The sequence below is a fragment of the Alosa pseudoharengus genome, unplaced genomic scaffold (assembly GCF_046254945.1).
Source record: "Alosa pseudoharengus isolate Yale_2024_CS ecotype anadromous, Long Island Sound unplaced genomic scaffold, YU_APseudo_1.1 YU_APseudo_1.1_scf_5, whole genome shotgun sequence".
Lineage (NCBI taxonomy): Eukaryota > Metazoa > Chordata > Actinopteri > Clupeiformes > Clupeidae > Alosa > Alosa pseudoharengus.
The window spans coordinates 8317973-8335140 of NW_027468837.1; the positions used below are offsets into that span (position 1 = coordinate 8317973).

A 17168-nucleotide genomic window follows, 5' to 3' on the forward strand; every position below is an offset into this window, starting at 1 on the left:
CTTGTGTGTTTGCCTGCGTATGTGTGTTTGTGCATGTGCATGCATGCGTGCATATGTCTACTGTGTGAGTATGTGTCATACGTATGATTACTGTGAATGTATGTGTGTGCGTGTGTATCTGTTTATGCACATGTGTGCACATGGAATGGGTTAACATGACCCCTGGAGGCAAACATACGGAAAAAATTGGTCATCCTAGGCCCTACGGTTCTCAAGATATTCACAGAAAACTGTGTCTGCCCTACCCTCTTTTCGGGGGGTCCAGTACAGCGGGGGGGCTACAGATCAAAACGAAAAACGATGGTTCCATGCTATCCATGTGGGGTTACATGCCCACCAAGTTTCGTGTACCCCGGTCTTTCAGTGTCCCGGGAATCCTTGTTGGTGTACGGTCACTAAATGTACACATAAATTATTTTATTGTAAGGCCCCCCATGAACGAAAGTTCACAAAACTTGGCATGCATTCGGAGGGTGTCATAATGATCCTACACTTTCAATTTCGTGTAGTTTTGACCATGTCAGCCAGAGATATTGTGATGAAAACACCTAATTTTTTGCTTTTTAATTTTTAACTAGGTGGCGCTATACATGAAATAAGTGGTAATGGGATGGGTTGACATGCCCCCTTAAGACCAACATACAAAAAAAGGTGGACCTCCTAGGCCCTATGGTTCTCGAGATATTCACAGAAAACTGTCTCCGGCCACCTACAGGCCAGTTGGCATAGTAACATAAATTAATTTATTGTGTGGCCCCCCATGAACGGAATTCCACGAAACTTGGCGTGCATTCAGAGGGTGTCATAATGATCCTACACTTCCAATTTCGTGCAGTTTTGACTATGTTAGGTCACAGATACCTGCGATTACAACACCTCATTTTTACTTTTTTGTGTTTAACTAGGTGGCGCTATACATGAAATGAGTGGTTATGGAATGGGTCGACATGGCCCCTTGAGATCAATATACAAAAAATAATGGTCCTCCTAAACCTTACGGTTCTCGAGATATTCACAGAAAACTGTGTCTGCCCTACCCTCCTTTCGGGGGGTGCAGTCCAGCGGGGGGGCTACAGATCAAAACGAAAAACGATAGTTCCATGCTATCCATATGGGTTTACATGCCCACCAAGTTTCATCTACCCCGGTCTTTCAGTGTCCCGGGAATCCTTGACGGAAATTTGGACATGCGAAAAAAAAAAAATCTGACTAAACCTATATGACCGCCGCTTCGCTGCGCGGCGGTCATAATAACAGAAAAGTTGCTGGCTTTGCCTAAATCTTTACTGAGTACTTGCTTCTGATGTACTAAAGGTGATATTACCAGCACAAACACAGTGTCCCAATAGACCCTGAACATAGCCATGGCCTACGTTGTTTCGCTCATGTAAAAGGTGCAATCCTCAGTATGTTCTACTAAAAGGTTAGCTTGGGCATTTTTCTCTTTTGCAGCTGATAGCAAGTGTGTGGATGTGTTTGCACATGCAGACCTTTCCGAAATACAAGCCTAATGGCTACTGCCTTTAAAGAGCCAGCAGCTAAGACCACAGAGAATAATCTATTAGCACATGATAATGCAGTTATAAGGGGCAATACCAAACAATAAATCCTTCAGATTCCCCCAAATGGCGTAGACACACACACATACACTCTAAACCCGAACTAGTTGTCATTACTAGAAAATTGCGTGGAAACCGATTGCCTTAAACCATTCTAGTTTTTACAAAACATAAAACTAAACATGTTTAGTTGTGTCAACTAACAACCTTATGTTGATGCTGTAGACAAATTAAGCTTACATTAGTAGTCTTTACTAAAAATCTTTAGTTCACTTAACTTATTGTTTCAGAAGTTGCAGTTGTATAAAATAACTAGGTTAAAATGCATGTTAACAAATTCATTAAAATATGAACTAAGTTCTGTAGATAGGCCTATTGTTTTTTTTATTTTAAGATTAGGGTACTGTATTAATTTAATTGTTTTATTAAAAATTGAAAAGAAATTCATCAATGTATAGGAATGCCTTTTATTATTGATAAAACATGAACAAACAACATTTAAACTCATAAATATTCCACATCCACTGTAGATGAAGAACCTATAAAAAAAGACGAAGAACCTATAAAAAAGAACATAAGAAAACAATTTTTTAGTCCATGTTCATTTACACAGTTGAAATAAAAGTTTGTTATATCACCTATGAATGCAACAAATAAGTGAATGGACATCGGCTAACATTAGCCAAAAGCTAACCAACATGTGTTGCTATGGTTAGCTAAAACTGTCTACAGACACAAATACCTATTTCAATGATAAAGTCTGAATTAAACTTAGTAGCACCAAGACAAGTATATTTACACGAAAACATATGTGATATTGTTATAATCTGGCATACACACCCATTGGAAGGTAGCTACCATGAGCTAACTGTCCGAAAGACTACTAGCATGCTAACAACGGAGCTAATGTTACCTTACTTTTCTCAGGTTAATGTAAGTTAATCACGTAAACAAACATTTAGCTAACTATTGGTCAAACTGAACATAATTTTCGGTTATTTCATCAGAATTTTAATCTTTCAACAAGTTCATCAGAAAGTTCACCCACCATTTGATGTAGTAGCCTATTTGTCACAGCAACAGGAGGCAAGGAGTCATTCATCTGGACTGAGAAGCAGGAGGAACGGTTGATGGGCAGAATTTTTTTAGACCCCTCCTCTGCCTTGCAAAAACATAACATTTATCGTTGTCTCTGCTTAACATGATCAGTGCACTGTATATTTCACTTAAATAGTACAATCAACTCATTTCTTTTAGTTATGACATAGAGTTTTCACAAAACACACAAACATTAGTAGTGACCACCTAACATATTTATTACAACTAAATCTGGGTTTAGATACACACACACACACACAGGAATCAGAGAGTGAGCATTAGTTCTAGTCTACACTTCCAATCACCCGGTAGCATTGTGGCGGAGCACCTTGAACTGACTGTGTGTGTGTTTGTGCTCCGCTGGCTGGCTGGCGTTGTTGACGGACTCGGGTCGGGCTGCTGAGCCAAGCTGAAACTCAGTCAGGGGGCCGGTCGGCCTCCCCCTGCAGACAGAGCAAGCCAAGACCAGTGTGTGTGTGTGTGTGTGTGTGCGTGCTCTCCCCCACCTTCCATCAGGATTCACTTACACGTGCTGCTCGCTCGCATAGGACATGCAACCTCAGATCACCTCCGAGTGTTAGCGTAGCCTCGTGTAACCTCTCCCAGACTGACTCAGGCTCTCACAGCTCGAGTGTTTAAACATTGACACGATCTCTCACTACCCGGGCACCTTCAGATGGCGTGACATACACAGTATTATTCCTGTGCTGGCACATTATGGTGCTTCACTGAGATTGACAATGCTGATACAACTGCAGAACTCTTCACACATAGCAGATACAGAGAGATGCTATCAAAGTTGATCTTGACTCACTTACCCTATATTACCCTACCAATCATAACTGTCATAACTGTTTGACACCAAAAAGTAAACCTTTGGATGTTACTGCAAAGTCTCACTTCTATCTCAAAACATGTGAACACACTGCAGACTGAGGCTGCCAAAGTCTTACAGTAGGCCTATGCCTCCACAAGTCATTCCAAAACCTCCAAAAGGTCCCCCTCCATTTGCATAATTTGTCTTTCACCATATGGCAAGGAGAAAGAGACATGCAGCAGTTTACTTTTGACATGGACAGTTGTCATGTTACATTGGGCAATTTGTAAAAGGAGACACCTTGCATCATCTTTGTTCACACAGTGCATAACCTCAATTGACTCTATTGTAATTTCACCTGCTGTTACAGTCTATGCGGCTACGAACAAACACACTAAGAAACCAGTGAGTCAGTGAGCATTTATGTGTCATAACAACGATTGTGGACATTACAGCACATTTTTCTGATGCTCACCTGCATCTGCCAACAGAGACAGATACAAGTGCTCCATCCTCATATAACCTCTCAGGAGTTCTTCACAACTGCAGTCAGGATATTGGTTTGTATCAACCCCCCCTCCCTCCTTGATGCAGTGCAATATGCAATTTTGTTTTCCTTCACACATCTGTGGATCACTCTCTCAGGCTGCATCATGCTCTCGGTAAGACACATGCACAAGAGAGCTTCATTAACTAAACTCTGCAGCATGCCCCACACAGTGTGAGCCCTGTGTGTGAACAAACAAAGCCGAAGCTATTTCCTCTCCTCCTTTAGAATTGCCTCTTAACAAGGGCTTCTCCAGGAAGAGGAGTGCATCTCCTTTTGTCCCTGGCCTCGTTAATGAAACTAATTGAGTATTCAGAGGGCGGTGGACCTGGATCCTCGCCCCTACGATAGCCAGACTCCGAGAGAGACAGGCGGAGTTCAAAACCCCCTTTCCTACCACTGACTCAGAGTGCAATATGGCCCTTATGCAGAATGATGCAACTGTCCTAGTTTCACACTGAAACACACAAAGTGATTAGCCTCACTTCCTGACAGAGAAGCTTACTGTATCATTGCATCTTCTTCTGCACGGAGGTGGAATGGGCAGCAATAGATGTGTCTTGTGAGTCGTTGTGTTGCAATGGTCTGAAGGCCCATTCTTTCTCCTTAGTGAAGGAGATGGTCTGAAGGCCCATTCTTTCTCCTTCTTTCTCTTCAGTGATCATTTTGGCTAGTAAGTTGATTTCTGTGTCTGCAGGGTAGACTTGTACTGTTCTGCCTGTTTTCCACAGTATTGCGATAATCCATCGCAATGATGGCAGTTGTACTGATAAAGATGGAGGCATCCTTGCCTTGGTTATAGTTGTGGGGGTGCTGTTATTGCCCTGGAAGGAGCTTTCTAAGATGCAAATCTGATTTGCTGTACAAAACGGTACCACAACCTCACCTACAGGCTCATTTATAGCATGACATTGTAAAGAAAAGATACTGCTGAACTCCTCTGATCTCCTTTTCTTACTGTTTATGTAGGAGGGGCAAGGCAAGCATGCTTGATAGTCCAGACCTATTGGCTTACACACACACACACAGTCTTCAAATAGTAAGATTTGCTTGACATTTCACAGTCATTTCTACATCAATTATAATGCAATTATTGACGCTGGCAAAACTGGCACAAAAAGACGTGCAGACAAATACAAATACACACTCACTCACTCACACTCACACACACACACACACACACACACACACACACACACACACACACACACACCACACCACACCACACCACACCCACACACACAAACGCACAAATACACACACACACACACACACACACACACACACACACACACCACACCACACCACACCCACACACACAAACGCACAAATACACACACATACTGTACACACACACACACACACACACACACACACACACACAAATCTTAGCCCCATGGGTTTGGCTTTGTAAGCTCGGGGCTTGTCTGCCCACTCTGCTTAGAAATGCACTGCTGCATTCTTGCAACAAAGAGCCACTGCCCCCCACTCTCCAGCAGAGGAATGGCCAGCAGGAAAGAATCCTCCGTTTGAATTGCAGCGTCTCCTCCAGAGACTAGTCTTATGCACGGAGCACAATGCAGCCTGTGAGGTCAGTCCTGGTCACTCTGAGAGCACATTCATTTCAAATGAATTAAACATGAAATAAAATAGAGAAGTGAACTATATCTCTCACAAAAACTCTCCTCTCTCTGCATGGACGAGGTTTTTTTTCCCCCAATATGTTTTCATCATTTTGTTGTTTACTGAACTGAGCGGAATATGTTGCTTTTCATTCAGAAGTGTAAGATGAAGCCAATAAAGAGCGGGGTTTTTTCCGAGGCTCCTGCTGTGAAGGCACCCTGCCCCTCTCAAAGCTTCCATCTGTTTTACTTCAGTGGCAAGTGCCAAGAAAACCCGCCCGCTCTTTTTTATCTCAGTGATCTTGGTCATGTGACGCACAACTCCCCCGAGCATCAGACTGGGTGTTTAGTGCAGCTGGGTGTTGCTGGATGTACAAACATCATAGTGTGTGTGTGTGTGTGTGTGTGTGTGTGTGTGTGTGTAGTAGCTTTTTGTCACCATTACTCCACCGCAGCACCATGAGAACTGAACCCGCGCTTTTGAACATCATGGTGATGCGTTTTCCTTCTGCCTGACTGCTCAAGGGGGGCAGATAATCCTCTCTTCACGCTGCTCATGTTATAACAGCGTTTCAACAGGGGTCCAATGTAAAGTTACTGTTACAGAAACCACTTAATCTGAAACATGACCCATGTATCTTCTTTACATCATGAACAAGCAAGTGTCGCTATGTATTTACAGGGCATGCTAAATGTGCTGAATGACATTGATGACCTAATTACATCGTGGCTGTATGATTGATCGGTGATGGACTGTACAGAAAGACCACAATACAGTATATGATTTCCACTATTTGGACCATGTGTGAAATCTACACAAAAGATCTTTGAGGGACAATTTAAGACACCAGAATGTGATGCTAATCAAACTACTTTAGAAGATCAGCAAAACATGTACAGTAGATTGAGATAGTCTGTTCCACTCCACCAATAATAATCATATCTGAGTAAAAAGAGGGATTTTCTTGCATGAATTGAATGTAAATATCATCATAATGGGTGCAAATCAAAGCGCCCTGGGAAATAAATCATCAGCACACGCTGAAGTCTTCAGCTCATTCATTACCCATTCATTACTGTCATGATGACTTGGTTATGAAATATCAAACCATGATGTTATCTGTATACATGTTCATTATAAAATGCAAATTGTACATTTTGAATGCAGATTGTAAAATGCAGTATTTTTTAGATCCAATCCACCTGAATTGTAATGAAAGAAAACTTGACATTATATTATTGTAAATCAGCTTATAAATGCTCCATTTTATACTGGGCATCTAACACTAGTGCTTAAGACAGATAGACCCATCCTGTGGGGATAACAAGTATATCTTCTTGTTCCGCTTTACAGGTTTAAGGTGGACAGCCAGCGTATTAAGAGGGGCCCGGAGTGGTAGGGTCTGATAGAGACCACTCTCCCCCAGAGCGAGGCCACTCTGACAGGCAGTGCTGCCGAGGTGCTGTCCACTTGCTGGGTGGGCTGTCAGGAGGCCGTAGTACAGCAGGGGATGATGGATGGTCCAAGGCAACCCGCCACTGCACTCCTAACACCTAAGCAGTGGGGTGAGCAGTGGTGGCGTGATGCCTCAGTACACACACACACACACACACAGACAGACACACAGACACACACACACACACACACACACACACACACACACACACACACAGACACACACACACACACACACACACACACACACACACACACTCACAAACATGAATTACAAATCCCGACAAAAAATGGTCTGGCAAGGAACCAAGGTTCTCCTGAGGATCCCTGGTTAGGCAGCTTGTGCCCAGTGAAGCTAAGACACCTTGGGGAGCCAAAAACTAGATTTCTTCTGGTGAGACACAGGAATCAAACTTGCCAGAAGAGACAGCAGCGCCCAGCTTCTGCAGAGAGCGTGGTGCAGCAGGCTAGCGAAGCTGCCATCAGAGCTTGATCTTTCTCATAATTAATGCAGAGTCTAACTGTTCTCTGCTCTGCTTTAGATAAGAGGATGTTCCAAATATCAAAATAAGCCCAGAAACAAACAAAAAACAAACAAAAACACTTAATGCACCAGGGCAGTGAAGTAATGCTAATCCACTAAAAGCAGACCCAGCATGGACATGAATGATAATCGATCAGAACTATGCAACACTCACAGTCAGATCTGTGGACATTGATAGTCTCTGCTGGGTCCCCGTGCGCTAATTAAAAGCTGATAAAGAGTTCATTACAAGCCTGCTTCAATCATACTGTAAGCTGGGAATGGGCTAATTTTGCCTCCCATCCTCTGGGCAAAATCAATCAGCTCTGCAGAGCTGCTTTTGTTCCACATTACAATAACGTTAGCGCTCTCATCTTCCCAATGTCTGGGGAGAGCTGAGATGTCTTCCGTGCACTTTTCATGGCACTCACCAGTAATACAGTATATACAGTAAAGGACCTCAAGATCAACACACTATCCCCCTTCTCATTTGGAGGGACTTGCTCGATTTGCTTAAAAGACTGTAGCAATCCCTTGCAAAAGGACCTTGTATTAACATCAGCACCAGATGGACCATATTTTACAATTGTGCAGATGGTGTCTTTTTAATGACCAGGAGAAGCAAGCGGGGTGTTGACATTTTTCCTCTCCTCAGCAACTCTCAGCAGCAGCAACACATGGACTCAGCATCCTGCATTTGCGTGGGGGCTCTGCCTCTGACGCGGAGAATGAGAGAGAGAGAGAGAGAGAGAGAGAGAGAGAGGGAGGGAGGAAAATGAGGGAGAGAAAGAGGGGGTCTCCAGAGGTTTTCTTTCTGAGTTTATTTACAGCAGGATCAATGAAGCTACTCCAGGATTAAGTTTCGCTGCCCAAGGACCGGGGTCGCTAACATGTTTTCCGCGGCTCATTTGTCTCGCCTTGGCCCCGGGCTTCCCTTGAACACCAGTGCACAACCATCGTGAAGTGGTGGTTAAGTGGTTGCAGTCATTCATTATTACAATCTGTTTTATAGCCAAGTATACTGTGTCTCTTTGTTATCATATAGCACAGTCCAGGATCATTCACACTTCACAAATATTAATATAAGAGAGATTTAAGTGAGAACGTAGTATGTGTTCATCTTACACACCTCAAATGTTGAGGTTTAAAAAGTCATATTCTGGATTTTAACATCTATCTTTTATCTCCTCACATCTCATATATCTGATCTGAGTCATCCAAGTAGAAGGAAGGGAGATAGCTTGAGTCTTGTAAATGTTTCCTTTTAAAGCCTCTCATTCATTATAAATGTGCAACTTCATTCATGTTAAATTCATTAACTGCACTCAATCAGATGTTTCCTTTGCTAAGATCCTGTCGGCGGACACCTCATCCTATTCACCGTGGTCCCTGCAGAACTTTCTTCAGCTTTATAATACCCTACCTGTCTGACAGGAGATCAGCGCAGACACGGGGAGCACAATGGACTAACAAATCAGCTCACAGCTGCCTGACCCAGAGCCCCTGGAGGATTGTGTGGCTGTCGGAGCAACCTCGGAGCAGTGACAACAAGCAAGCGCATCCAGAGTGGTGTTTATGACACAACTATGATCTCCAATGTGTGTGTGTGTGTGTGTGTGTGTGTGTGTGTGTGTGTGTGTGTGTGTGTGTGTGTGTGTGTGTGTGTGTGTGTGTGTGTGTGTGTGTGTGTGTGTGTGTGTGGTGGGGATATGCGGATGTAACCAGCAATTGCACACACAATTTCGTTATCCACTCAAATGGTATTAAAACACTTGCTCAAGTGCACTCTTGAAAAGATATGAGGTTCTGGTGCACGGTGAGTCATATCAGCATTGAACACCTACAATACCTTGGGCTCTTTTGTCTCTCACTCGCTTTATCTCTCTCTCAGACACACACACACACAGATACACACACACACACACACACACACTCAGCTCACCTGTTCAGCTGCCTCCGGGTCCAGGTGAGAGTCGAGGAGTGGCACAGTGAATTGAATCTTGCGCGGGCTCCCGGTCTCCATTTTAAGAAGAGGAATGGATGGAAGTATAGAGAGAATGACCGAAAGATAGAAAGAAAAAGAGAGAGAGAGAGAGAGAGGGGTGAGCAGAGGACAGATAAACAAGTGGTGCTGCTGTGTGAGAGTGAGAGAGGGGAGGGAGAGGGCTTTCTGGACGTGATGAAGAGAGAGAAGCAGCTGCAGTGAGCGGATTCTGTGTTCTGTGTTCTGTGTTCTGTGTTCTGTGTTCTGTGTTCTTCCCTTTCTGTCCTCCCAGGTCTCCCCTAATTCCACGCTGTCTGGCACAATTGCGTCTCCTCTTTATCCCGGTGGATCCCTGCGCGGCCTCCCTTGTTAAATGAAGTCTCCCGGCTCCTCACTCCTCCTTCCCTCTGTTTGGCTCCTCTCCTCTTCTCTCAGCTCAGCGCAGTGCCAAGGACATTCAGCTACTGATCACCTCTCTCGCTCCCTCTCTCTCTCTCTCTCTCTCTACCTCCCTTATGTGTCGCCCCCCTCCCCTCTTTTTCTCATCCTCTCATTCGGCAGCTCTGCCTCCCCCTCTGGCTTAGCTCCTCCTTTTTATCCTGTCTCTGCCTTGCTATTGGCTGGCGGGCATCGGGAGTATCACTTAATGCAGATTGTGGTTCAGAATCTCTTTAACTCTTCTCAGCCTTACTAATGAGCCTGTTTTGTGCACAGTGCAGGTGTTTTTAAGCATCATCTTGACTACAAAACAAACATATTCTGTTTTTTTCTTCTGTCATATCTTACTAGTACATTAAGTAGAATTGTAGTACTCTTTCTATGAAAAGATTATAGAAATAGTTTATTTGACATTAAATTTCACTTGTGTACCTTTCACTTGTGTTTTATCTTTATTTGTAACTGCAACTCTAGAGTAGCATCACACCAGTGTAGCTGATGGGGGAGCCGTGGTGTTGCTTGACTGCTTTGAGACGTTGATTGCCCAGCATCGGAGAGGGCTAAAGAGTCAGAGCCAGTGAGCCGTGAGGATCTCTCTGCTAAGCTGTCAGCTGGCTCTTGTGGTGGCCATGACAGATCAACAGCGGGAAACTGAACCCCCCTGACACGGTATCCACATCCCATTTCAGCAGCAGAGCTGTCCAGTACAAATGATTGTGCTGCTCTCACTTTTCAATCAATTACTTGTTCCATTAGTGGTACTTGGTAAAAGCAATTCAACACAACGATAATGATAGTGTACAGAAAGCATTAGTCAAGAGGCGACACAGAAATAAAGCATGGCTTGGTTATTCAGGTAATTAAAACAGGTGTTAGAATGCCTAATTACCAATCTTTGATTTCTCATAGATCAAATATGGCACCACAGTGTAATAAGGGTGTAGGAAGGCCGGTCTATTTACGTCGAATCCGTCGAGGCCACTGAGTCAGAGTGAAGCACGAGTAGGGTTGATGAGGACTGTGTAGGAGCCGCTGATGGAGGAGGCATTTTTAGATAGGAGAACCCCCTCCCTCAGCGATCTGTCTATGCACATCAGCACGAAGCACGACTTCAGGTGGGGAGAGGAGGGCTTTTTGACTTCCTCACTGCGTGGTGGACGAGTCTGTCCAAATGTGGGACTGTGAGAAGGGGATGCGGGGATGAAATGAGACACCTCTCGTGCTCGGTTCAGGGCCAGTGCCTGTGTTATACAGGGGGCAAGAGGGGGAGGGGAATGAGGACTCCTCATCTCCTTTGAGAGGTCAGGGTGGGGCAGAGGAGGGGCCCACAAGGTGTGTGTGTGTGTGTGTGTGTGTGTGTGTGTGTGTCTTCAAAGCGGAACACCGGCAAGCCACACACACACAGAGCCACATACTTTGTTGCAGAAGCTACGCAATACACCCTGAGGTCTTTCACCCACACCCACACACACACACACACACACACACACACACACACACACACACACACACACACACACCACACACAAACAGACACAGACACAAACACACACACACACACATTCACACCCACGCACACGTTACCTGCAGCCAAAGAACCGCCCTCTAGTTTTCTCATACTCATTAGACTCATTGTAATTCTTCAGCAAAGCCACAATGAGCTGCACCACGTGCTGACTACCCCAGAAATCAGGACATATCCCAGTGTGAAGTACATTTTGCTGCAAGCCCAGGCAGAATATGTAAACTCAAGGTACAATATATGAGAGGGAATGCAAATGAACCTCTCAAGGATTTCGAGGCATTTATATATATATATATATATATATATATATATATATATATATATATATTCAGTCAGAAGCAGCATATGAAAAGAAATCTTGATTTATGTAAAACTGATGTCATTCAATCTCTCCATGTTGACAGAAGTGGAAAATAACTGGCTGTTCACTGATGTGACTTTTTGTGCCACTTGAACATGTTTCCTGCTTCAGACTCTGACTGCACATTATGGGACTAAACTATTGAAATGCAAAGAAATTTAAAAGCAGAGGTTATGAGAGGAGTGTTCTGTGCACTCTTAACGTACCATATATAGATGAACTGAACCGATTATGAGAGTATGAAAATTACTTTTTTAAATACCACAGTGTTGTTGCTTGTCAGACTGATGCTGCTACTGCTATCATCAGTCTCGATTACTGTAAACACCCCCCCACCCCCTCCTTCCATCCCAACTCATCCCCGAGGTGTGGGGGTCAATCAGCATGTCTCTCTCATTAGTTTGTGTGGCTGCTAAATCCACGCCATGCTCCTCTGTTTTTTAATACTTCAAAATAACATTTGATAAATGAACCTTACATTTTCCAGTAGCCATAAGTGTGTAGATTTGAACAAAATCTGGTTTGGTTCTTAACGGGAGCATTTACTGCCTTCAAAATCCGATTTTGTTTACCGTGCTCGGAGTTTGGTCCTAGGCTGCTGGGTGCCCTATTTCCACACGGCACGTCAACGGTTAGACCGAGAATTCTCGGATTTGTACACGCAGCCTTACCAAGCGCTTTGGGTCACGGTAAAGTGTAATTTTTGGTACATAGCTAATTTAGATACACTTATGGTGTGGGTGTTTGCGTTTCTTTAGGAATCCGCCATCTTGGTTTGTATAGAAATGAATATTAAGTGACACATACACGTAAAAGGGCGGAAATAGGGCATGGGCGGATATATCTCATCTGCTACAAAGTTAGGGAAGTTTCCAATATGATTATTATGTTATTATAAGATTATAATTATGCAGTGCAATATCACACCTAAACAATTATTTTAAACTGAGTTTTTATTTTGTTGCAATAGCTTTTCTAATTTAAATTTAAATGCAAATAAATGTGTGCAGTCTTTGAGATGGTCATGAGCTACTAGGCCAGGTTTGCTCTCTCACACAAGTTAATGCACTAGCTAGACTTTTCTTTTCGATTATAGAAATATCTTATGAAAACACAGTGCCATCCTATTTCCAGCTGCCAAAGCAATTTAGTTCTGCCACTCTTACACAAGATAAGGGGTGTGATATCCATCTGTGCCAGCTGACCAGAGGTGGGAAAAGTCATCTACAGCAACAAAATGAAAGAAAAAAAATGGGGAGAGAGCTGAGGTAGGGAAGGTGGGTAACACACACACACACACACACACACACACACACATACATCCAAAAAATACCAGTCAGCAGAGTAGAAAGTAGACTTTTGGTCATATACAGTAAAACCATCAACCTACATGCATTCATATCCACACACTCGCAGCCACCTACACACCTACACACTCACACACACACACACACACACACACACACACACACACACACACACACACACACACACACACACACACACACACTATTCAATATTGCAGAGGCCCAGAGACACAAATAAATATACACCGAGAACACACGCACATACACACACAAACACGCACACACACATACGTGAATACACACACACACACACACACACACACACACAAAGACATAAACACACACACACCCATACAATATATATACACACACACACACACACAGTGCCGATTATAAATTGAAATGTCACATTCCTCTGTCATCTTGTAATTATCTGCATACCCCCACACTTAAAGTGGAAACATGCCATTTTCAACATTGGAGAGCACAAGGATAAATTGCACTTGTTTTTTTCAGGCAATCCTCACCTCCCCTCTCCCTCTCTTCCCATATGGAAAGCAGAGACGGAAGGTCAGTTCAATAGAGGGAGGCGTCTGAAGCAGTTAATACTCACGTTGCGGTAATTGGCTGCAGAAACAAAGACGGCACAAAGTAGAGTAATTGCATGCTGGCATCTTTTAATTAGTGGTGAAACCATTACTGACAAGCTCTGAGAGTGCTTTTACAACTCAACCCAACAACCTCAATTTCCACACACACACACACACACACACACACACACACATGACATATACAATAACACACACACACACACACACTGAACACACTTGTCACTTGTCATATACAATCACAGCACACCCACTGTACACAACTACAGAGCTGTAGGTGTGAAATGGCGTTGGCCTCATGTGGAAGGCCACCAGCAGGGCATTCCCTCCAGATGACAGTCCAGGGAGAGTAAGGAGGGGCCAGGGAGAGGAGGGAGGAGTCAGGGAGAGGAGGGAGGAGTCAGGCCAGGGTGAGGAGGGAGGAGCCAGGCCAGAGAGAGAGTGAGCAGTGCTCTTGCTTAGTTGCATCGTAGAGCCCTGCCAAACTGTCCATGTTCCACGCAGCTGATTGGCTACGTCACAGCAAATCCATCTGAAAAGTGACAGGCTGCTATAACTTCTTCTGTAGTCATCTTTAACTGAGATGGCTGGAAAGTGACAGACAGGGAAGGAGAGGGAGACAGATCAGATTGTTTGTTTGTTTGTTTGATTGTTTTTGTATCTGTAGATTATATGTTTATCTTATTTTTTATCTAGTCTATGTAAGTCTACTCATTGACATTTACAGTAAATTAGTACCCCTTATCATTTGTATCACCCTTCTGATGATACATTTTTTATTTAATTGTCTCTCTTAAATTTCCTCATTTCATGTCATTATCATAACATTCCTTCCTGTCTGCACACACACTTTTTTCCAATTTGGCCAATTTGAGCTTCCTGTATGTGAGCATGTCAAGGCTCCTGACCTGTCACCATAACAACCACACATGTGAAGAAATAAAATTGCCTGTGATGATGACTCTTAATGAACACATCTGTCGGTGACTTGCGGGGCTCTGAAGTCATGGTTTGCGACATATGATGGCCTGTTTTATGCTCAGAGAGCTATTCGACTTGAGCACAGCAGGTTGCTATTATAGGGCTGCTGAGAGGAGAGTGCGGTTAGACTACTGCAGAATGACTGGCTTCTGGTAAATATACTTGCTGTATGATGACAGTGAAGAAAATGTAAGTAAAGACAAGGGCATACCTTCATTAAAGAAACCAATTTATTTGCACTCACAACATAAGCCTATGAGATGAGAAAAAGCTACATACTAATGCATACTAATGATATTTTGCTGTATTGTACATCTGCATTACATTCAATTTAGCATGTTAATTTAGGAAACCAACCAGATGCACTATGTAGGCATGCACATACATTCCAGTACACACACACACACTCCAAACTATGCCAACTTCTTTCCACTGGCTGAGTGAGAGCCTGAAAACTGCGGTGGAGGTTTGTGATTGGCTACAATACGAATGGCATGATGCAGGTTAAGTTTAAGGTTTTCTGTGCCAAGCCCAATAGGTTGGGAGTGAGAGAGAGAGATAGGGTGGGGTGGTGAGATGTGCGTAAGCCTTTCTTTAAAAATATAACTGGTGCATGTGTTATTAATTCATGTCTGTCTGCCAGTCCTGGAATTCAGCTGATCCTAATTGGTCCTTCTCTCTCCGTCTTTCAGGCCGCGTCGGTCGCGTGAGTCTCCTGCTCTACTTTCGGCCGAATCTCTGTGGCACAGCCATGCTCCAGATTTGACCAGGGGCGGTCTCCCAGTCGCGGGATTGTATCCTCTCTGGCTCCTCGTCTCCTCCAGTGCCACGCCCAAACCTGTGGGAACAGCACAGCACCCTCGACATCCTCCGGATCCAGAACTCACACGACAGACATATGAACTGTCACAGTGCATTAGTGCACAGTAGCCTACAGTACCAAAAGATCTGCATAAATATGTTGCTGTGTTGTGTGTTTGTGTTCTGTTGTTTCATTTTATTATTCAACAGAAGTTTGCCAGGTCTAAAATAGAATTCGCTGGAATCTGTCCCATTAAAAGAAGTCTTTGTGCAGACTTACAGAGATTTTCAAGCCCAGCACCCCCTAATCCATTAACAGGCTTAAACCTCTGAGGTTTAATACTGTTTTCTTTTTTTACGGCACGATAACAGCTACCACAGATGCCTGCAAAAAATATGCACACACAACATCATAAATAGGAGGGCAATAAGTTCCCCAGTGCAAAAGAAAGGCCACAAAAGATACCCTATGATTATTAAGAATTGTGCCTTGGGTTGAAGTAACATGAATTGTTCTAGGATATAATAGTGTAATGTGGTGGTGTGGAATGAAATGGGTGAAGTGGCAGATGTACCTCTGTGGCTGGTGAAGTACAGAGGGGTTGCGTCCATATCTCTGGGAGCCCTGGGAAAGGGAGCGAAGGATTGGGTACAAGAGGCGTTGCTCAATGGCACGACTCAGCGGATCCTCAATGTCCTACAGAGTTTGGGCACAGATTCACACATTAACACATTTTTAATGGTTCTTCATAAAAGGCATACTGTTTAAAAGAAAGAAATATTTACTCATTACCCATTACTCAATAGAATGGCCCCTGAGCATAGAGACAAATGAGAAGTCATACTTCAGTCAAATAAACAAAAACAAAAAATAAGACAATTTTATTAAGTCATACATAACCTTCTCCTCCTACACCCACACTCTACCTACTTCCTACAGTATACATTATTCCAACGCTGTGCATGGAGTAGTTGGAAATGGTCTTTCCATGCAAGTAAGTAAGACTTACCAATCCGTCCAGCCTCTCCACCAGATTCTCCTCTGAGTCCGTGGGCTGGTGCTGGCCAGCTCCTTCCTCCTGGATAGAGTGCCCCACCGCAGCCAAAGCCAGGACGAGCCCAAGCAGAGTCAGCCATGATCCCGTCTCCATTTTCTTCAGGTGTCTGAGGAGAGTGCTAGTACTGGTGTTGTTAACGGGAGTGCTGGTTGCTCAGAGCCTTGTACCCGGCTGCGCTCGGCTTGTGTTCTACGTGGGTATCGATAGTACAGCAACTTTGTCTGCTCCAGCAGCACAGGCTAACTTCAGTGGTGGAGGACATTGTGGTGGACCTTATATACCCCTGCAATGCTCGTTGTGTTTGGACCCTGGAGATAAAGAGACAGAATGGATGACCAGGCTTCTAGAAGCCCTAGGGAAAGGGGGGTAAGGAAGGACGGAAAAACAGAAGTGAGGGACTACAAGCTGCCCCCGGTCCATTTAAAGGAGTTAGGGAATTAGGACGGTGATGAAAATGTGTGCATTAAGTGGCCCGCGGGAGCA

General features: G+C 43.9%; 2 protein-coding genes across 2 annotated transcripts in view; both read right to left on the reverse strand.

Annotated features, from left to right (window-relative positions):
• LOC143103689 (protein phosphatase 1 regulatory subunit 1A-like) overlaps positions 1-9645 on the reverse strand; it is a 20656-nt gene extending 11011 nt beyond the window's left edge. The window contains exon 1 of the mRNA XM_076267474.1: positions 9565-9645. Within this exon, the coding sequence (XP_076123589.1) occupies positions 9565-9645 (81 nt within the window). The remainder of the gene's footprint in view (positions 1-9564) is intronic.
• Positions 9646-15546: 5901 nt separating this feature from the next.
• Positions 15547-16778, reverse strand: npffl (neuropeptide FF-amide peptide precursor like). The gene is made up of 3 exons (XM_076268632.1): positions 16638-16778; positions 16203-16324; positions 15547-15664 (listed from the first exon to the last, which is right to left on the reverse strand). The coding sequence occupies exons 1-3, from the start codon at positions 16776-16778 to the stop codon at positions 15547-15549; spliced, it is 381 nt and encodes a 126-aa protein (XP_076124747.1).
• Positions 16779-17168: the final 390 nt, after the last annotated feature.